A 23367-nucleotide genomic window follows, 5' to 3' on the forward strand; every position below is an offset into this window, starting at 1 on the left:
ATGGTGGGTACAGATAGTCATCGATACAGTATAATGCAGCTCCCATACAGTATAATAATACACTCCCCATGGTCCTTGATAGAGTATACTGCAGCCCCACAAACACACACAGTATAATACATCCCTACACACACAGTATAATGCAGCCTCCTCAGAGTATAATGCAGCCATCTCAGAGCATAGTGCAACCCCCCCACACACGCAGTATAATGCAGCCCACACTATAAAGCAGTCACACACACAGTATAATGCAGCCCCCCACACACACAGTATAGAGCAGCCCCACACACACAGTATAATGCAACCCCCATACACAGAATAATGCAGCCCCCCATACATAGTATAGAGCAGCCCCCCATACATAGTATAGAGCAGCCCCCAATACACAGTATAGTGCAGCCCCCCATACACAGTATAATACAGCTCACACACACAAAGTATAATGCAGCCCCCCACATTACACACATACACATATATATATATATACGCATAGTACACATATATACACATATGCAATACTCACCTCTGCTCCTCATTCTCCAGGCTCTGCTCTGGTCTCATCAGCTCCACTGCTGGCACAGAGTGGAACACGATGATGTGACATCATTGTGCGCCCTCTGAGTTAGGCTGCCGTCACACTAGCAGTATTTGGTCAGTATTTTACATCAGTATTTGTAAGCCAAAACCAGGAGTGGAACAATTAGAGGAAAAGTATAATAGAACCATATTCACCACTTCTGCATTTATGACCCACTCCTGGTTTTGGCTTACAAATACTGATGTACAATACTGACCAAATACTCACAGTCTGACGGCAACCTTAGAAACAGACGGGGAATGATGGGAGGGGGAGCGTCATCTGAATGATAACTTGAATGCGCCATTGGGGAGTTGGGGGTGGGTGACGCACGAGGCCACTCAGCGGCCATGGGGTGGGCCTCTATTAGCGGCATGCCACTGGCTGGGGCCCCCTAGAGAAGTGGGGGGCCATAGGCATCTGCCAGACAAGGAATGAACAGTTCAGCTGTCCTTTTAAACCAGCTGCACCTCCTGGATTGGAGGGTGGGAATGACTAGTTCTGCCCATTCCATCTAATCATTCCTAACAAATCTGGACCCATATATTGGTCCCGTTAACCCTCTCAGCGCCTCCTATCCAAGATTCTGTCAGCTGTTTATCAACAAGGGGTTAAATAAATAAAGGAAGCAATATTTTTTCATTTATTAAAAAAAATGAACCTACTGGACATCCACCATTGTTTTGCAGTGCAAAAGAAAGCGGTTAATCTTATATTGATATTCTTATAGTAAATTCTTTTCTTCCACAGACTGGGGCTACAGCTTTGATGGTGGCGTCCTATGCAGGACATATGCAATGTGTGCGAGAGCTGGTGCTTCAAGGGGCAGATATTAATCTTCAGAGAGATGTATGTATAATCCATAAGCAGAATTATTAGTCCGATGTGAGAACTCTCCAATTACTTACTTTATGTCTGATATCTGATTACTGCTAAAATCTACAATGGTATGTTGTAGTCTATAATTTCTTGCCATTTTTTTCAGTCTGGCGCTACTGCTTTGTTCTTTGCTGCTCAGCAAGGGCACAATGAGATTGTGAAATATCTTTTTGAATTTGGTGCATCTACGGAATTTACAACCAGAGTAAGTAATATTTTGCTAATTGAGCGTGAAAAAACAAAACACGTAATGCTGTAGTAATGATTACAAAATAAAGGATGTTTTATATATAAAAAAATACTTGTATATTTCATAAGTATAGTAAAAAAAACCTGGTGGCAGCAGTTAATGTAATGGGAGAAGTGTAGTTGGCCCTTTATAATGCATGGGCGCTGCGAGGAGCTATGTTATGGTATCTGCTCTTGCTGTTGATTGACCGTTTTTCCTTTGCTCCTTTCTTAACACCCTCCTTGGTGTAAAGGGAACCTATTAGTAGCCCCCCTCACGTCCCTACCCCACCAAACCGAATACATGTCCATATGAATTATTGAAACATGACTCAATGTGTACCTTTATTTCCCAAAACATTGGCTCCACAGTATAGCAGATAGGTCTACTTTGGAAGCAATATGCACATGAAGCTGGAAGTGCTTTGGGGTGTGACAGTGCACTTCTAATGCCTGGTCTCCTCCTCCATTCTCCACATGGCACTGCAATCCTCTGTGCCGCTGCATAATCGTTCTGTTCCTGAATGGTTCTGTTTTTGCTTGCCTCTGTTATCATGTGTGTGCTGTAGTTTCCCATATGTGCGCTCTAGGAGCAGAGCATGCTCAGGATTCCAAGAACAGAGCGGTTATACAGCTGCGCTAAGCAGCGGAGGGCGGCATTGGGCGGAGAATGCCGCAGGGAGATAGGCAATCGTCAGACTCCAACGCGTTTCCAGCCTCATTTACACAAAGCTTCAAAAGTTGATTTCTTCCCAACAGAGGAATACTTTGGGGGACATAAAGGTGTGACTTGTAGATCAATAATTAATCTACAACAACAGGTTGACTTCAAGGAAAAATGCTTTTTTTTACATTAATTTACTAAAAGGTGCTTTATTCTTACTTCTAGCAGTATTAGCATTGTAAGGGCACGTGCAAATGAGCGCATGAATCCAACAAAACATCGGCTTACGCCCGGACCAATGTTAGTCTATGGGGCCGTTCACATGTCCGATTTTTTTTTCCTCGGACAAAGTCTTTCCAAGACAAAAATTGCTGTTTGATCCAATATTCAAATCGCATTTGGCCATGTAAGTCAATGAGAGCGTGGAAATCATCAGACTGCAGTTGGATAACATCCGAGTGCAGTCCAGTTTCTGCACACTGATACAATGGAAAAGATGGATAATTTTTTTTTCTCCATTTTCTCCTCATCCTAGAGAATCGGTTCACACTCTGATCAAACTCTGATCTGGGTTTGATCAGAGTGTCATTTGCATAGTCAACCCGTTTCTCTCGGGTGAGAGAATCTACAGCTGTCTGCACTTGACCTTAGGGGTTTCTTGGCCCATGGACATTTTAGGGGTTTGCTTATGGTAACAGTTTGGGAGTAAATGAAGCAGTCCAATTTCACTGATGTTGGTTGCTCTGATGATTCATAATGATTCCTGTATGACTCCTAAATCATGACACTTGGGATAAATATTCGATATATCGCATTATTAAATCCTGTGCACTAATAGGTGGAGTTCACATTTGAGGAAATCCTCTTCTTACTTTGTAAAATATTTATCACATCAATCCTATTGACTGTTCTTGTCTGGGCTATTGAATAACGTGGGAATACTGGTGGTACCATTTATGATCCCATGATTTCTGGTTCAAGTTTCTACCTATGTTCACCAACCATAGCGCATTATTATAAGCTTATCTGCTCTTTATCTGTCCCTCTTCCTACATGACTGAAGCTAATTTTTCAGGCTTGTATCACTGTTCCCACTTTAGAATGGTGAGTGTAGCGTTTCTTGTTCTGACGGCACACACTTCCTGTCCTCCCATTTATCTACAATCATATTATGTCTTCAGCTCCACACACTGGGGTCTGTCTACTCAGCAGACTGGAAACAAGATCATTGGAGAATAACCATATTGTTTGCAGAATGTTCAGGGTATCTACAGTAACTTTAGAAGACCACAGTTTTCCCCATGAGAATAAACTGGTAGACTATACAATTGATGTAGTATGCTAATATTCTGGAAGCCAAGCACTAGATGGACTCGAGTGGTCTCAGTGCTGCGGAAACACCATAACAGAGCTAAAACTGAATTAGTGGACCCAACCATAAATTATGATGTTCAGGACAGATTTTCTCCATTCTGGTCATCTATTGAGCACTTTTTAGACTTCACAGATGACTTGTATTAATGCATCAGCCATTACACTTGAGGTTCTCTCTGTATGAAATCCTAAACAGATGACTTATTTGAGTAACATGAAGCAATATTTGAGCCACATTTGTCTAAAAGTCTTCACCACTAGGGTTGAGCGAAACGGATCGGACAAATTCAAAAATCGCCGACTTTCGGCAAAGTCGGGTTCCATGAAACCCGACCCGATCCTAGTGTGGGATCGGGCATGCGGTCTGCGATCTTCGCGCCAAAGTTGCGTTTCATATGACACGTTCAGCGCCATTTTTCAGCCAATGAAGGAGGACGCAGAGTGTGGGCAGCGTGATGACATAGGTCTCGGTCCCCACCATCTTAGAGAAGGGCATGACAGTGATTGGCTTGCTTTCTGCGGCGTCACAGCGGGTATAAAGGGGCGTGCACGCCGACCGCCATCTTACTTCTGCCGATCTTAGCATAGGGAGAGGTTGCTGCAGCTTCATCAGAAGAAGGGATATAGTTAGGGAGGGAAGATTAACCCCCAAACCGCTTGTGCTGTAGCGATTTCCACTGTCCAACAGCACCTTTTGTTTGCAGGGACAGTGGAGGCTATATCTTTGTGCATCAGCTCTGTAGCTTATTAGGCTGCCTGATAAGGCTCCCGGATAGCTGCATTGCTGTTTGCACGCTGCTGTGCAAACCAACTGCTTTTTTAAAAGCAAAAATCCTGTTGCTCCTTTCTGCACAGTTATCTTGTTTATTTGTTCACACTTTTGTGTGCAGCAGTCCTTTGTATTGCTGCCATACTTGTCATGAGATCATTGTAGGGAGATTGAAATTGTACTACAGTCCTTGTATTTTTTCATATATCTTCCAGCCACTTTCTGCCACTTACATTGTGTTGTGTTACTGGGCTGCCTGAGTTTTGGTGCAGTCTCCCCCCCAAAAAAGGGAGATTCAAATTGTCACAAAGTGGATATTTGTCAGTTCTGTTAGTTTGTCGTATATCAGCCAGCCACGTTCTGCCACTTACATTGTGTTGTGTTGTACACTGGGCCTGAGTTTTGGTGCAGTCTCCCCCCCAAAAAAGGGAGAATCAAATTGTCACAAAGTGGATATACGTCAGTTCTGTTAGTTTGTCGTATATCAGCCAGCCACGTTCTGCCACTTACACTGTATTGTGTTATACACTGGGCCTGAGTTTTGGTGCAGTCTCCCCACAAAAAAAGGGAGATTCAAATTGTCACAAAGTGGATATACGTCAGTTCTGTTAGTTTGTCGTATATCAGCCAGCCACGTTCTGCCACTTACATTGTGTTGTGTTATACACTGGGCCTGAGTTTTGGTGCAGTCCCCCCCCCCCAAAAAAAGGGAGATTTAAATTCTCAACATGTTTATATACACCTTCTACCTTGTTTTACAGTACCATATAACAGTTGTTATTTTGGTTAGATTTTCCCAAAAATCTCCGGTCCGGTGGAAGAGGCCGTGGGCGGTCGTTGCCAGCTGGTACTGATGGTGGTGGTGGAGCATCTGGTGGTAGTGGGAAAAGCAAGATAGCACCCAAGGCTGGAGGTGTTGAGCCAGCGTCATCGTCTGGCTACACAAGGCCTCGAAGGCTCCCTTATCTTGGAGTAGGAAAACCGCTTTTAAAGCCGGAGCAGCAGGAAAAAGTTTTGGCTTTCCTTGCTGACTCAGCCTCTAGCTCTTTCGCCTCCTCTTCAGAAAGTTCAAAATATAAAAGCAGCGAGTCGTCAGTGGATGCTCCCAGTCAAGAACAAGATGTTTCCTTGTGTCCTTCACCCAAACCAAAAGTGAAGGATGCGTCAGGCGACACTGCAGGTTACTCCATGGAGCTCTTTACACATACCGTGCCTGGGTTAGAAAGGGAAATTGTTAACTGCCCATTACAAGATGAATCGGACATGGAGTGCACTGATGCACAGCCACAGCTAGATTATTATGCTGTTCCATTGACTCAGATCACTACATTGCCCTCGCAGTGTACTCAGCCAGAATCTGACCCTCATGAGACTATGGTGCCCCGTCCCGAACGCTATAGCACCTTACACGGTGACACAGAGGAAGGTGCACATGACATTGAAGAGGAGGTGATAGATGACCCAGTTGTTGACCCAGATTGGCAGCCATTGGGGGAAGAGGGTGCCGCTGCCAGTAGCTCAGAAGCGGAGGTGGATGATCCGCAGCAGCCATCTACATCGCAACAGCTGTCATCTGGCAGGCCCGTATCAGGCCAAAAATGTGTGTCAAAAACAAAAACAGTTTTAGGACAGCGTGGCCATCCAGTGAAAGTAGCACAGCGTGCAATGCCTGAAAAGATATTCGATAGTAGGAAGAGTGCAGTGTGGCAATTTTTTAACCAAGATCCGAATGATCAGTCAAAAGTTATCTGTAAAAAATGCTCAAAGACCTTTAGAAAAGGGAAGAATCTTCAAAATTTAAATACAACGGGCATGCGTAGACATTTAACCAGCATGCACTTGCAAGCCTGGACTTACTACCAAACGTCACGTACCGTTGGTGCACCTGCTCAGAATGAAGGTAGTCAGCAACGCTACATTGCTTCCCTCACTGTAAGCCCACCAGTTAGGACACCACCAGCAGCAAATGTGGAGGTATCGTCGCAAGGCCAAAGCAGTCAGGGAATCACAAGGTTATTGGTAGGAAACACTGTATGTAGGCCAACATCAAGAATACCATCACCAACCCTCTCTCAATCCGCCATGTCCACCACCACCGCTAGTTCCACCATATGCAGCTCTCCAGTCCAGCCCACCCTACAAGAGACTATCGTTAGGAAAAGAAATTACTCATCCTCTCATCCGGGTACACAGGGTTTGAACGCCCACATTGCTAGAGTAATCTCGTTAGAGATGATGCCTTACCACTTGGTTGAAAGCGAAGCTTTCAAAGACCTGATGGCCTACGCAGTACCACGCTATGACCTACCCAGTCGGCACTTCTTTGCGAGAAAAGCCATCCCAGCCCTCCACCAGCATGTCAAAGACCGCATTGTCCATGCACTGAGGCAATCAGTCAGTGGAAAGGTGCACCTCACAACAGATGCATGGACCAGTAGGCATGGCCAGGGACGTTACGTGTCCATCACGGCGCACTGGGTTAATGTGGTGGATGCAGGGTCCACAGGAGACAGCCATAGTGGGACAGTTCTGCCTAGCCCACGGTCTAGGAAACAGTTGGCTGTAGGCGTTCGCCACCCCTCCTCCTCCTCCTCCTACAGAAGCGAAAGCTCGTCCACAGAGCGCAGTAGCATGACCACTCCATCCGCAGCTGCCAGTGTTGCACACGAGGTGTCCCATTATCGAACAGCTAGTGGTAAGCGTCAGCAGGCTGTGTTACAAATGAAGTGTTTGGACGACAACAGACACACCGCGGAAGTACTGGCCGAGTACTTGCAGCAACAAACGCAGTCATGGCTGGGCAGTGTACATCTTGAGGCAGGCAAGGTAGTCAGTGATAACGGAAGGAATTTTATGGCTGCCATAGCCCTTTCAGAACTGAAATACATACCTTGCCTGGCTCACACCTTGAACCTGGTGGTGCAGTGCTTCCTCAAAAATTATCCGGAGTTAGCAGCCCTGCTCATGAAGGTGCGAAGACTTTGCTCGCACATCCGCCGGTCGCCCGTACACTCCAGCCGTATGCTGAACCATCAGCGATCGCTGAATCTTCCCCAGCACCGCCTAATAATCGAAGTTGCAACAATGTGGAACTCCACACTGCACATGGTTCAGAGGCTGTGCGAACAGAGGCGTGCTGTAATTAATTTGTGGGAGGATACACATACACGGGCAGGCACTTGGATGGCAGACATGGAGTTGTCTGGTGTGCAGTGGTCGAAGCTACAAGACCTCTGTCAAGTCCTTCAGTTTTTTGAGGAATGAACACGGCTGGTAAGTGCAGACGACGCCATCATAAGCATGAGCATCCCACTAATGCGTCTGCTGATGCAAAGTTTGATTCACATTAAGGAGCAGGCGTCTGCAGCCGAGGAGGGAAGCCTTGATGACAGTCAGCCATTGTCTGCTCAGGGAACTCTCCTGGACGAGGTGGCAGACGAAGAGGAGGAGGAGGATGATGGGGATGAATATTTATGGGAGGAGGATGCTTCTCAGGGGGCAATAGAAACTGGTGGCGTTGCAAGGTCAGGTACAGGGTTTTTGCGGGACACAAGTGATGTTGATTTGCAAGAAAGTGCTCCTCAACCCAGCACAAGCAGTGAATTGACACCTGGAACATTGGCCCACATGGCTGAGTATGCCTTGCGTATCCTAAAAAGGGACCCCTGCATTATCAAAATGATGACCGATGACGATTACTGGTTGGCCTGCCTCCTGGATCCACGATATCAAGGAAAATTACAAAATATCATGCCACAAGAGAACCTTGAGCAAATATTGGCTACCAAACAAGCAACTCTTGTAGACCGTTTGGTTCAGGCATTTCCAGCACACGGCGGTGGCGGCGGCGGTGGTGATTTTTCTCACATGAGCCGTAAAGGGCAACATGGCAGAGGTGTTAGAGGTGCACAAATCCGAAGTGGCGTTGGACAGAGAGGTTTTATGACCAGGTTGTGGAGTGATTTCGCAATGACCGCTGACACGACAGGTACTGCGGTATCGATTCAAAGTGACAGGAGACAGCATTTCTCCAGTATGGTTACGAACTGCTTTTCCTCCCTTATCAATGTTCTCCCTCACAGGTCATTCCCCTTTGATTACTGGGCATCTAAAAAAGACACCTGGCCTGAATTGGCAGAATATGCATTACAGGAGCTCGCTTGCCCTGCTGCTAGTGTGCTATCAGAAAGAGTCTTCAGTGCTGCTGGTTCAATACTGACCGAAAAAAGTACACGTCTGGCTACCTGAAATGTTGATGATCTAACCTTCATTAAAATGAACCAATCATGGATTTCAAATTATTTGGCCCCACCTTCCCCTGCTGACATGTAGCTTGCCTGAAAAATGTCTTGCTTTTGGCCTCCTCTTACTAACTTCTCCAATTCCTCCATTTGCAGCTGCTGAATATCCACCATAGGCCATTTTTATACCTCCCTAAATGGGCTGACTCCCCCCACAGGTCCGTGGTCATCACCTGGCGCAAGCACCCGTGCGAGTGGCGTTTGCCTGGACAGGTGGGTGTGCCCACTCTTGGGCGACGGCACAGGCACAGGGTCCCTCATAGTACAATGAAGTGTCTCTGATGGTGGTGGTGCACAACCAACGTCAGACACACCGTCGTAATATGAGGGGCCCTGTGCCAGTACCGCTGCCCACGAGAGAGTGTTCCCCCCCAGCTCGAACAGTGCTCAACCACTTGCAATACTTACCTCTCCCTGCTCCACCACTGTGTAGTCTGGGCTGTTAAATCCTTCAATGGCACTGCCAATACAAATTTGTTGAAATGATAGATGATAGTTAAAATATACAGGGGCCCTGACCTCTATTTAGACCATTTAATACTTTGCGCCTACTACCACTGTCTGCTACTCAGCAGAGGAGCCCACCCCTGTACCTAGCTATGCCACCTGTTTATTTATGAACAATTTTTTGGCAGACATTTAGCCCACTTTATTATTTGAGCCTACTAACTGTGTCTGCTGTTGTGAATTTGCTTTTTGCTCCCTCTAGTGGTTACTAGTTTTTTGACTCTGGTTTTTCTGTCATTCCTTTTATCCGCACCTGGGTCGTTAGTTAGGGGTGTTGCTATATAAGCTCCCTGGACCTTCAGTTCAATGCCTGGCAACGTAGTTATCAGAGCTAGTCTGCTGTGCTCTTGTCTACTGATCCTGGTTCCAGTTATATCAGCTAAGTCTGCCTTTTGCCTTTTGCTATTTGTTTTGGTTTTGTATCTTTGTCCAGCTTGTTCCAAATCTATATCCTGACCTTCTCTGAAGCTCTAGGGGGCTGGTGTTCTCCCCCCGGACCGTTAGACGGTTCGGGGGTTCTTGAATTTCCAGTGTGGATTTTGATAGGGTTTTTGTTGACCATATAAGTTACCTTTCTTTATTCTGCTATCAGTAAGCGGGCCTCTCTGTGCTAAACCTGGTTCATTTCTGTGTTTGTCATTTCCTCTTACCTCACCGTCATTATTTGTGGGGGGCTTCTATCCAGCTTTGGGGTCCCCTTCTCTGGAGGCAAGAAAGGTCTTTGTTTTCCTCTACTAGGGGTAGCTAGATTCTCCGGCTGGCGCGTGTCATCTAGAATCAACGTAGGAATGATCCCCGGCTACTTCTAGTGTTGGCGTTAGGAGTAGATATATGGTCAACCCAGTTACCACTGCCCTATGAGCTGGATTTTTGTATTCTGCAGACTTCCACGTTCCTCTGAGACCCTCGCCATTGGGGTCATAACAGTCTGCCCTTCATTACAGTTGTCCTCCACTGAACAAAGCAATGCCGCCTGTTTAGTCCTGTTACCAATTTTGAACTGCATTTAGCCTACTTAATTATTTGGGCCTACTAACTGTGTCTTCCACTCCTTACAGTTGTCCTCCGCTGAACAAAGCAATGCCGCCTGTTTAGTCCTGTTACCAATTTTGAACTGCATTTAGCCTACTTTATTATTTGGGCCTACTAACTGTGTTTCCTCCTCATCCTGCCCATTGCCCAGCCACTGCTAGATGAGTCTGCTGGTACATTGACCCAGACCACTACATTCCCCTTGCACTATACACAGCCAGAATCTGACCCTGCTGAAAGTCAGGTTCCCCTTCCCGCATACTATACCACCTTACACGGGGACAAAGAGGAAGGTGCAGATGAAAGTGCAGGTTCCTCCATCAGGTGGGGGGCATACTCATTGGCAACGTCACTGGCACAGGGCCCCTCATAGTACGCAAAAGTGTCTCTGCCGGTGGGAAGCGCCACCCGCCATCAAACACACCGCCGTACTATGAGGGGCCCAGTGCCAATGCCAACGAGTGCCCCCCCCCCCCGCTTGCTCAGGATCACAGCACTTGCAAAGTTGAAATACTTACCTCTCCCTGCTCCACCGCCATGACGTATTCCGCGTTTCCTGGGCCCACGAAAATCTTGAGCCAGCCCTACCCCCCCACAACTTTAGCCAAATGACCCCCAGCTTTCAATGCCTAACTATTATTATAAAGTAAATTAAGATTGACAAGCTTCAGTAATAAGAATTGATGTTTTTGGCATTAAAATGGGCACTGTAGGTGTTTTCCTGTCTTCCACTCACTGCCGACTTTGATTCCCCATTGACTTGCATTGGGTTTCGTGCTTCAGTCGGCCCCCGACTTTACACAATCGGCCGATTTCACCTGACCGGACTTTTGACAAAGTCGGGTTTCGCGAAACCCGACTCGATCCGAAAAAAGTAAAAGTCGCTCAACTCTATTCACCACCTTAACACCTTCCCAACCGGGCGATTTTTCATTTTTGCTCTTTTGTTTTTCTCCTCATCTTCTTCCAAGAGCCTTAACTTTTTTCATTTCTTCATCAATATAACCGTGTGAGTGCATTTTTTGTTTTACTTTTGAATGACACCATCTGTTTTACAATGTAATGTACTAGTAAGCTGCAAAAAAATTCCAAGTGCCGCAAAGTTACGCAATTGCTTTTTGGGGTATCTTCTTACAGCATTCATGATACAGTAAAAATGACCTTACAATATGATTCTCCAGGTCAGTATGATTACGTTGATATCAAACATACCTAGATATTTTGTATTTAAGAGGTGACATTTTTGGGGGGAAAATTCGTAAAAGAAAAAAAAATTGCTTGTGTTGCCCTTTCTGAGACTTTTAGCATTTTCAATTTTAGGACTATGGGGCTGTGTGAGCGCTTGCTTTTATACCATTTTAGGATATATTTGATGTTTTGATCACGCGTTATTGCATTTTATTGAGTGATGAGGCTGTTAAAAAACTTCTGATGTTTTGCTATTTTTTCTCATTACAGGTTAATTATTTTTATATCTAAATAGATTAAACTTTTCTGGACATGAAGATGTTGTGATTCAAACTTTTAGAATTTTTTTTCTTCCATATTTGTTTAAAACTTTTTTTAATTTTTACCCTATTTTACTGTGTTAGGGGGTTTTAACTGATCAAGTTAATGAATTCCAACATTCCTCTGACATTAACATTAGCACAGAAAAAATTGTCCATCAGGGCCTCCATTGCAACTAGATGCAAGCCTTACATCACCAAGTACAATGCCATGCATCAGATGGAGTTGTGTAAAGCACACCGCCAAAAGACTTTGGAACAGTAGAAACGTGTTCTTTGTTGTGATGAATCACAGTTCTATATCTGGCAGCCTGATGTATGAGTCTGGGTATAGTAATTACCAGTAAAATGTTACCCGCCTGACTGCATTGTGCCAATTGTTAATTATGGTTGTGGAGGGATAATGCCAGGGAGTAGTGATGAGCGTACCAGTGGAAGTTCGGGTTCTTCGAGTTTGACCAAACTTTAGTCCAAAGTTTGTTCCGGGTACCAGAACTGTACCCGAGCTTGAACCTGAACTCAAGCCCCATAGAAATTAATGGGGACCTGAACTTTGGAACTGGAAAAATGTCTTAAAAGAAAACAAGAGAAATCAACTCCAGCGATTAAAACACCTGTGTAATGAGGAGGAATAGTGTATTGAGCCGCCAAGGCCAGGGCTGCTCAGCAAGTAGAAAGAAAGTAGATTCTCCAATGAAACGTCCTCAAGTAAGTATTTTCACAAATATACTAAAACCAGTAATGGTAGCACATAGCACACTAGACAAGAGAAAAATGAAGCCATGACCTACATGTTTCGGTATATAGTCTTAATTATGGTCATAGGGAAATGGATACATGGCGACATTACCGTATTTTGCTGACTTTAAGACGCACTGGACTAGAAGATGCAGCCCAAATTTTGGAGTGGAAAATAAGAATTTTTTTTCTTTTTTTTTTAAATAAAATGGTGGTGTGTCTTATAGTCCATTATAACGGTAGCTTACCGGGGGGGTCTTAGGTGGTGGAGCGAGACCACAGGAGGCTAGGTCGCTGCTTCAGGAGGCCGGCGGCAGAAGTGGAGCGATGCTGCAGTGACTGGATGCTCATTAAATGTTGGCACTGGTGAGTGGAGTCCCCTTTCTCGTTCAGTTTCCTGCTCTGAGCTTCAAGAAAATGGCCGCTAGAAGTGGCACTTGTGCAGATTGAGATTTCAGGACACGACAACCCACATATTCCAAAGGAAACTAGAGTTGCTTAAGGATCAGACATGATCTGATATTACAAAATTCCGTATTGTTCGAACTATAAGACTCACTTTCTTCCTTCCAAAATTTGGAAAATTAGGAGGAAAGTGGGGGCTCGTCTAATAGTCTGGATGTACCTGCTGTGGATGGGGATGTGGGGTAGCAGCGGGTCCTCGGAGATAGGAGCCGGCTGCTGTGGCTAACACCTGTGCCTGCTGCTAAAGAGAAATGAATATTCACTGCTCCCCATGCCCATAGTCTCTCCCACCTCTATGTACTGAAGGCGGCACCAAGAGGTGAGAGGGACTATGGGCGTGGGGAGCAGTGAATATTCATTTCAATATGACCACTATGACTGGGGTTACACTATTGTATTGCATCCGATGCGAGAGCATCGGATGCGATATGCTAATGACCCTCGGTTCCTGCTCTGCTGCGAGCATGAGCCGAGTGTCATGCGTCTGTGCTCTGAGTCTCTCGCACAAAGTGGAGCACAGCTGCGGAGGAGGCGGAGAAATGACTTTCTCCATCTCCTCCATTGCTGGGGTCAGCTTATAACGCACATCACTCGGATGATATCCGAGTGATGTGCGCTGTCTCACTCGCACCCATAGGCTTATATGGGTGCGAGTGAGACGAGTCTCGGCCGAGTGTTGGTGACAATCTCAGCATGCTGTGATTTCACTCGCACACTGAAAACAGCCGAGGAAAAAACTGGGATATGAGCTGCCCCATAGAAGAATACTGGTCCGAGTGCTATGCAATTTTCTATCGCATATCACTCGTCCGTATTACGCTGTAGTGTGACCCTGGCCTAATAACGGGCACAGTAGCCGCAGCCGCTGGCTCCCTCCGGCTGGGCAATCATGTGTGCCCGCTGCTAAAGGGAATGAATATTCTCTGCTCTCCACTCACATGGGCATGGAGAGCAGTGAATATTTATTTTCTTTAGCAGTGGGCAGTGTGCTTCTGCTTTATGTCACTTGTCTTATCTATTGCATTATCCTGTGTCCTGTTGTCTATAAATATGTGACTCTTCAGATTTTGTGTTATTCTATATCTGATGAAGAGACCTGAGTAGTCTTGAAAACTTGCAATTTGTTACCATCTTTTCAGTTACCCATTAAAAGGTATCAACCACTGAGGACTATGAAATTGTAATATTTTTCTATCTAGTGGCTAACACGGTTTATATTTTTCCTATACTTACCTGAGGTCGTTTCACTGGAGAACCTACTTTTCTTCTACTTGCTGCTGCAGTCCTGGCCTGAGCAGCTCCATGCACGGTTCCTCCTCGTGGAACATGTGTTTCATCGCTGGTGAGCTGACGTCTCCTGTTTTCTCTTACGTGTATACCTGAGGTTTGTCATGCCCCCAGCACCTTTCATCATTATTCACAAGCATTAGCATGTTGGAACCTACCACGAGTCATTTTCCAGACATTGGCAATAATTCTATTAGAGCAGATAAACTTGCTTCCATATTTAATAACACAACCAGTACTACTTCTGTTTTTATTAATTTCACTGACAATGATTTAAAAACCTTAATGAAGCAACTTGAATTAAAATTGACTAATGAACAAAATTATGATGGGACTCTACTTCCATTGAAACATATATACCGGTATATAAACAAATATGATTCCAAGAGTTCTCAGAATACGAAAAAACGGTACCACGACATACTCTGACACATTTCAATGTGAATGGGATCAGTTCCTCTCTTCATTCTCTATTAAATTGATGGCGCTTATTCTTAAATATGAAGAAATAGAGGTATTGAAAATTGAGAAAGAAATTAAAGGGTTACAAGCTTCATTAACCCCTTATGAAGATACAACTAATTTTTCTTCCTTAATTTGCATAATGCTTTCCAACTGGAAAAAATAGAAAATTCTATTATGGACATAAAAAAAAATCAAAATTTCAGAGAGACTCCATGGACTATAGTAATATCCAGGCATTTATGGCAATCCCATAAATCCAGGAAATCTGTTCTGAAAAATTGAGATTTTAAGTGATTCAATTGGCATAGGAGAGTCAGCTTTGCTAATTACGACACCTCTGCAGGTTTCTCCACGAACAATACATCTGATGAACTTTCTGACTCATTTAGTTCTACAGGGATCAAGCGTCAGGAGCCATACCTAAACGTTTTTAGGGTATGTTCCCGTGGCCACTAGTAATCCATATTTTTAATCTCATCCAATCAAGACCTATTGCAATTTGCCTTGGACTCTTTTCAGGATTTCAATGAGAAGAAACTTGTGGCTCTACATAAACGCTCTTCTCACTGTGTGAATAACAACTTAACCTCTGACTCAAGAAAATAAGGATTTATTAATTTTAAAAAAATGCTGAAAATGGCAAGACTATTGTGGTTTTGAATTCTTCTTTGTACCACAAACCTAATTTACAAGAACTTGATAACCCTATTGTCTATGAAAAATTGCCCAATGATCCTACTTCCTCCTTTTTGAAAGATTTGCTAGATAAGGCTATGTGCGCAAATTGAGTAATTGTTTGCAGAATTTTCTGCAAGGTTTCTGCATCTCTTGGCAGGAAAAACGCTGCTGATAAAACTCACGTGTTTTTGGTGCGATTTTGTACAGCAATGAATTGTCTCTATTTTTTTGAATCTGAGCCAAAGATTCAATATCTTTGGTTACCAACCGGGTAAAAATTTCAATCGCAGGGCAAAGACTAAAGGTACCTTCACACTAAACGATATCGCTAGCAATCCGTGACGTTGCAGCGTCCTGGCTAGCGATATCGTTGTGTTTGACAGGCCGCAGCGATCAGGATCCTGCTGTGATATCGTTGGTCGGAGAAGAAAGGCCAGAACTTTATTTCGTCGCTGGATCTCCCGTAGACATCGCTGGATCGGTGTGTGTGACACCGATCCAGCGATGTCTTCACTGGTAACCAGGGTAAACATCGGGTTACTAAGCGCAGGGCCGCGCTTAGTAACCCGATGTTTACCCTGGCTACCAGCGTAAACTTAAAAAAAACCAAACAGTACATACTCACATTCCGGTGTCCGTCAGGTCCCTTGCCGTCCGCTTCCCGCACTGACTGTGAGAGCCGGCCGTAAAGTAAAAGCAGAGCACAGCGGTGACGTCACCGCTGTGCTGTGCTTTACGGCCGGCACTCAGGGTCAGTGCGGGAAGCGGACGGCAAGAGACCTGACGGACACCGGGTAAACCGGCCCTGCGCTTAGTAACCCGATGTTTACCCTGGTTACCTGGGGACTTCGGCATCGTTGGTCGCTGGAGAGAGCTGTCTGTGTGACAGCTCCCCAGCGACCACACAACGACTTACCAACGATCACGGCCAGGTCGTAACGCTGGTCGTGATCGTTGGTAAATCGTTTAGTGTGAAGGTACCTTAAGAGATGGAAAATCCTTAGACTTGGTGAAAAGACTAGAGAGAATAGTACTCACCTCATGCGAATCACTCTCCTCAGCTAATGTCTCTAAGGCCGGCGTCACACTCAGCGTAAGACAATACGGTCTGTTTTTTACGGCCGTAATATGGCCGTAATATGGAGAAATGTTCCCAAAATAGTGATCCGTATGTCCTACGTAGGCAGGGTGTGTCAGCGTATTTTGCGCATGGCATCCTCCGTATGTAATCCGTATGGCATCTGTACTGCGATATTTTCTCGCAGGCTTGCAAAACCGACATCTAATGGATTTATGTGCTCAAATGTCCGTTAAAACATATATACAGTATATATATATATATATATGTCATTGAGACACATATATATATTCTGTATTTATATTTAATTCAGCGCGATATATGTGAAAAGCCGGTAATTCAATTGCCGGCTTCTCATTTCTCCTTCCCAAACCCGACAGGATATGAGACATGGTTTACATACAGTAAGCCATCTCATATCCCCCTTTTTTTTGCATATTCCACACTACTAATGTTAGTAGTGTGTATGTGCAAAATTTGGTTGCTGTAGCTGCTAAAATAAAGGGTTAAATGGCGGAAAAAATTGGCGTGGGCTCCCGTGCAATTTTCTCCGCCAGAATGGTAAAGCCAGTGACTGAGGGCAGATATTAATAGCCTAGAGAGGGTCCATGGTTATTGGCCCCCCTGGCTACAAACATCTGCCCCCAGCCACTCCAGAAAAGGCACATCTGGAAGATGCGCCTATTCTGGCACTTGGCCACTCTCTTCCCACTCCCGTGTAGCGGTGGGATATGGGGTAATGAAGGGTTAATGCCACCTTGCTATTGTGTGTGTGTGTGTGTTTTTTAACCCTTTCATACAATTGGATTAATAATTGGATAGGTGTCATAATTGATGCCTCTCCATTATTAACCTGGCTTAATGTCACCTTACAATAGCAAGGTGGCATTAACCCTTCATTACCCCATATCCCACCACTACACGGGAGTGGGAAGAGAGTGGCCAAGTGCCAGAATAGGCGCATCTTCCAGATGTGCCTTTTCTGGGGTGGCTGGGGGCAGATGTTTGTAGCCAGGGGGGCCAATAACCATGGACCCTCTCTAGGCTATTAATATCTGCCCTCAGTCACTGGCTTTACCATTCTGGCGGAGAAAATTGCACGGGAGCCCACGCCAATTTTTTCCGCGATTTAACCCTTTATTTTAGCAGATACAGCAACCAAATTTTGCACATACACACTACTAACATTAGTAGTGTGGAATATGCAAAAAAAAGGGGATATGAGATGGTTTACTGTATGTAAACCATGTCTCATATCATGTCGGGTTTGGGAAGGAGAAATGAAAAGCCGGCAATTGAATTACCGGCTTTTCACTAACACCGCTGCGTATTTCTCGCAAGTCACACTGCTGGTCCGTGTGGAATCCGTATTTTTCTCGCCCCCATAGACTTTCATTGGCGTATTATTTGCGCAATACGCTGACAAACGCAGCATGCTGCGATTTTGTACGGCCGTAGAAAGCCGTATAATACGGATCCGTAATATACGGCTGATAGGACCAGACCCATTGAGAATAATTGTGCCGTTTGTTTGGCGAGTTTTACGGACGTATTTTCTGCGCTCTTACGTCCGTAAAACTCGCTAGTGTGACGCCGGCCTAAGATTTTAATCACTTCACTCTCCCCAATTACAGATGTCTCAGGTTTATAATGTAACTTTTGCAATACGATCTTTCTTGCAAACAGATTGAGGTCCTTCACCGCAGGTAAAGGAGTCTAAACGAGAAGAAGGGGAGAAATTGAGACCTTTTTCCAAGAGGTTGATTTGGGAAGCTGTCAAAATGTGGTCAGACAGGTTAATCAACTTTAGATGGTCCTTTGATTTTCTTTGTTTATGAGATTTCTGAAATATATCAGGGTATTTCCATCTCCCCCCACTTCTTAACTGAAAATCTCTACTGTATCCTGTCTCATTGGCCGACGTCCCACTTTCGCTTCCAGATATGCTTGACACATCCGATCTGTCCCTTGAGTCTTGTTGTGTTGGGACTTCGCCTCTTTTCTGATGTTGCCACCGATATATATTTTGTGTATCCAGAGGCGTAGCTAGAGCTTTTGCCGCCCGGGGCTGTTCCCGAGTTTGGCGCCCCAACCCCCCCCACCCCCCCACCCCCCGGCTCAAAAGATTTTTTTAAGCCACCAAAATGACAAGGTAGACTCTTTTGGGCCGGGCCCTACTCTACTGTAACCTATTAAATATTTGTTAAAATATGCAGTACAATTTAGGTATATTTTTATTTATTTTTCAATTTTTAAAATGACCTATATCACCACATACAAGGAACAAATACCACAGCACCATGACCAGACACCATATCACCACAGTGACCTATAATACTATCTACAAGGCACAAATACCGCCACACCATGACCAGATGACATATTACCACCACAGTGATCAAATAATATCAAATACAAGGAACAAATACCACAACATCATGACCAGACCACATATTGCCACCACATAGTGACTGAATACTACAATACTGATAATAAAAAACCCCCACAATACTATCACCATAAGTGCCATTATACACAGGAGATCTGTACTTAGTATGCGGTGTCTGTGTACAGGTAATACAGTGATCACCAGTGACATTATACAGAGGAGCTCTGTATATAGTGTATAGGTAATACAGTGATCACTAGTGAAATTATACACAGGAGCTCTGTATACAGTATACAGTGTATAGTGTCAGTGTATAGGTAACACACTGACTCACCAGTGACGTCTCTAGGTGAAGCCCTTCATCTTTCATCCCGCACAGACCGCCATCACTTCATCCAGCCAGGACTCGTCTCTGCAGGAAATAACACAGTTATCTCGAGTTCCACTTGCATAACACATTACATAATTTTCCCAACTTCTACATTACACCACATGAAGAAGGCAACATAGTGTCACTCTACAGTACACAGTAATAGGACCGCCCCTCCATTTAAAACAGTATACTCAAAAAGTAAAATAAATACATCACTGCAGTAATAATATCCCTTAATTAGCCCCTATGGTAATAATATTCGCCATCCTGGCCCCGTGTGTCTCATTCCTGGCATCAGCTATATGTTCTCCCATCCTGCCCTCATGAGTATCCATCCTGCCCCATATGATCTCCCCATCCTGCCCCATCTGTCTCCATCGTATCCATCCTGCCCCATGAGCCTGCCCCATCTGTCTCCAATCCTGCCTCCAGTGTCTCCAATCATGCCCGTATCACCATTCTGCCCCGTCTCCAATCATGCCCCCTGTGTCTCAATCCTGCCCCATCTGTTTCCAATCCTGCCCCATCTGTCTCCAGTCATGCTGCCATGTCTGTCATCCTGCCCCAGTGTCCAGCATACTGCCCCCCCAGTGTCCAGCATACTGCCACCCCAGTGTCCAGCATACTGCCCCCCCAGTGTCCAGCATACTGCCCCCCCAGTGTCCAGCATACTGCCCCCCCAGTGTCCAGCATACTGCCCCCCAGTGTCCAGCATACTGCCCCCCAGTGTCCAGCATACTGCCCCCCCAGTGTCCAGCATACTGCCCCCCAGTGTCCAGCATACTGCCCCCCCAGTGTCCAGCATACTGCCCCCCCAGTGTCCAGCATACTGCCCCCCCTGTGTCCAGCTTTCTGCCCCCTGTGTCCAGCTTTCTGCCCCTCTGTGTCCAGCTTTCTGCCCCTGTGTCCAGCTTTCTGCCCCCTCTGTGTCCAGCATACTGCCCCCTCTGTGTCCAGCATACTGCCCCCTCTGTGTCCAGCATACTGCCCCCTCTGTGTCCAGCTTTCTGCCCCCTCTGTGTCCAGCATACTGCCCCCTCTGTGTCCAGCATATTGCCCCCTCTGTGTCCAGCATACTGCCCTCTCTGTGTCCAGCATACTGCCCCCTCTGTGTCCAGCATACTGCCCCCTCTGTGTCCAGCATACTGCCCCCTCTGTGTCCAGCTTTCTGCCCCCTCTGTGTCCAGCATACTGCCCCCTCTGTGTCCAGCATACTGCCCCCTCTGTGTCCAGCATACTGCCTCCTCTGTGTCCAGCATACTGCCTCCTCTGTGTCCAGCATACTGCCCCCTCTGTGTCCAGCATACTGCCCCCTCTGTGTCCAGCATACTGCCCCCTCTGTGTCCAGCATACTGCCCCCTCTGTGTCCAGCTTTCTGCCCCCTCTGTGTCCAGCATACTGCCCCCTCTGTGTCCAGCTTTCTGCCCCCTCTGTGTCCAGCATACTGCCCCCTCTGTGTCCAGCATACTGCCCCCTCTGTGTCCAGCATACTGCCCCCTCTGTGTCCAGCTTTCTGCCCCCTCTGTGTCCAGCTTTCTGCCCCCTCTGTGTCCAGCATAGTGCCCCCTCTGTGTCCAGCTTTCTGCCCCCTCTGTGTCCAGCATACTGCCCCCTCTGTGTCCAGCATACTGCCCCCTCTGTGTCCAGCATACTGCCCCCTCTGTGTCCAGCATACTGCCCCCTCTGTGTCCAGCATACTACCCCCTCTGTGTCCAGCATACTGCCCCCTCTGTGTCCAGCATACTGCCCTCTCTGTGTCCAGCATACTGCCCCCTCTGTGTCCAGCATACTGCCCCCTCTGTGTCCAGCATACTGCCCCCTCTGTGTCCAGCATACTGCCCCCTCTGTGTCCAGCATACTGCCCCCTCTGTGTCCAGCTTTCTGCCCCCTCTGTGTCCAGCATACTGCCCCCTCTGTGTCCAGCATACTGCCCCCTCTGTGTCCAGCATACTGCCTCCTCTGTGTCCAGCATACTGCCCCCTCTGTGTCCAGCATACTGCCCCCTCTGTGTCCAGCATACTACCCCCTCTGTGTCCAGCATACTGCCCCCTCTGTGTCCAGCTTTCTGCCCCCTCTGTGTCCAGCATACTGCCCCCTCTGTGTCCAGCTTTCTGCCCCCTCTGTGTCCAGCATACTGCCCCCTCTGTGTCCAGCATACTGCCCCCTCTGTGTCCAGCATACTGCCCCCTCTGTGTCCAGCTTTCTGCCCCCTCTGTGTCCAGCTTTCTGCCCCCTCTGTGTCCAGCTTTCTGCCCCCTCTGTGTCCAGCATAGTGCCCCCTCTGTGTCCAGCTTTCTGCCCCCTCTGTGTCCAGCATACTGCCCCCTCTGTGTCCAGCATACTGCCCCCTCTGTGTCCAGCATACTGCCCCCTCTGTGTCCAGCATACTGCCCCCTCTGTGTCCAGCATACTGCCCCCCCAGTGTCCAGCATACTGCACCCCCAGTGTCCAGCATACTGCCCCCCCAGTGTCCAGCATACTGCCCCCTCTGTGTCCAGCATACTGCCCCCTCTGTGTCCAGCATACTGCCCCCTCTGTGTCCAGCATACTGCCCCCTCTGTGTCCAGCATACTGCCCCCTCTGTGTCCAGCATACTGCCCCCTCTGTGTCCAGCTTTCTGCCCCCCTGTGTCCAGCTTTCTGCCCCCCCAGTGTCCAGCTTTCTGCCCCCTCTGTATCCAGCTTTCTGCCCCCCAGTGTCCAGCTTTCTGCCCCCCAGTGTCCAGCTTTCTGCCCCCCAGTGTCCAGCTTTCTGCCCTGGGTCCCCCCTATCGCCGCTCTCAATTAAAAAAAACAAAAAAAAAAACAAGTTCTGCTTACCTGCCGCGTTCCTGATCTTCATGCAGCTGAAGCGTGCACTCGCCAGCGACTGACAATGACGTCAGACGCCGGCGACATGCACGCTGGGACTGACGTCAGCTGCCAGCCTCAGATTGGCTGGCGGCTGTTATCTTTTGACGTGCGGGCTCAGGCCCGCAAGTCAATAGCGAGGGCCCCTTTCCACTTGCGAGAAACACGTCCGTATCTCGCATGTGGAAACCAAGCTGTGGTGCCGGCACTTTGGAGCGGAGCTGTGCAGCTCCATGTGTTCCTATGCGGCCGCACGCTCCGCTCCACAGTGCCGGCGCCACAGCTTGGTTTCCACATGCGAGACACGGACGTGTTTCTCGCAAATGGAAACAAGCCTTTAAACAGCTGCAGCGCTGCCCCCCGCATTGTGCCGCCCGGGGCGGACCGCCCCCCCCCCGCCCCACCCTTCCTACGCCACTGTGTGTATCATAGTCTTTAGTGTCTCTTAAGAATTTTTTAAGTTTCCCCTTACTGATGTCGTCCTCCCATTTATCAACCTCCTTTCCCAATTCTTTTAGCCAGACTTCCAGAGATTCTTTAAACATACTAGTCTGCATTGCCTTATACCATGACTCCAAATCACCATCAATACTCTTTAGGGTTGCCGTATTGTGTTACACAATAATTTTTATAAAAACTAAAGAACATGTGGCTGCTGTATTTTTCCATCTATTAATCAAATCATCATTGTTTAATTCAAACGTAGGACTTTGGCATGTATCCCTAGGGCCATTATGCAGTGATTGCAGATAGGAAATTTTTCATGTCCCTGTATGTAAATTTAACACAAGGTATATCTGTGGGTATAGACTGCTTTGAGACATTGGGCCTGGTTATATCAATGTATAAATAATTTTTTGGATATTTGATGGACTAGACTTGTCTGTAAATGAACTTTTTTTATATGAATTGATTGGTAATATAATAAAATAGTTTATGTGATCAGTAATTACATGTGGGGAATTTTCCTATTTAAGTAAATCTGGCGTCCCCTAGACGGCATTTTGCTTTTTTACTATTGTCTTTTATAGTTTGTTGTCATTTGTGGCCTTAATAAAAATATTGTTTTTTAATATAGCATGTGGGATCTCTTCTTTGTCCCTAACATTTGACAATGTGGAATTTGTTTTTTTGCATTTTGATGAAGTGCCCTCAAAATATTGAAGGACATAAGTTGATTTGATAGGCTGTAACCAGACAGCAACT

General features: G+C 46.3%; 1 protein-coding gene across 3 annotated transcripts in view; it reads left to right on the top strand.

Moving 5' to 3' along the window:
- The window catches only part of ANKRD29 (ankyrin repeat domain 29), a 127838-nt gene that overhangs the window by 33751 nt on the left and 70720 nt on the right, over nucleotides 1-23367 (top strand). For all 3 annotated transcript variants that reach the window (XM_077267705.1, XM_077267704.1, XM_077267703.1), the window contains exons 3-4: nucleotides 1328-1426; nucleotides 1563-1661. In XM_077267705.1, coding sequence (XP_077123820.1) covers nucleotides 1328-1426; nucleotides 1563-1661 — 198 coding nt within the window. The remainder of the gene's footprint in view (nucleotides 1-1327; nucleotides 1427-1562; nucleotides 1662-23367) is intronic.

Source organism: Ranitomeya variabilis, chromosome 6 (assembly GCF_051348905.1).
Source record: "Ranitomeya variabilis isolate aRanVar5 chromosome 6, aRanVar5.hap1, whole genome shotgun sequence".
Lineage (NCBI taxonomy): Eukaryota > Metazoa > Chordata > Amphibia > Anura > Dendrobatidae > Ranitomeya > Ranitomeya variabilis.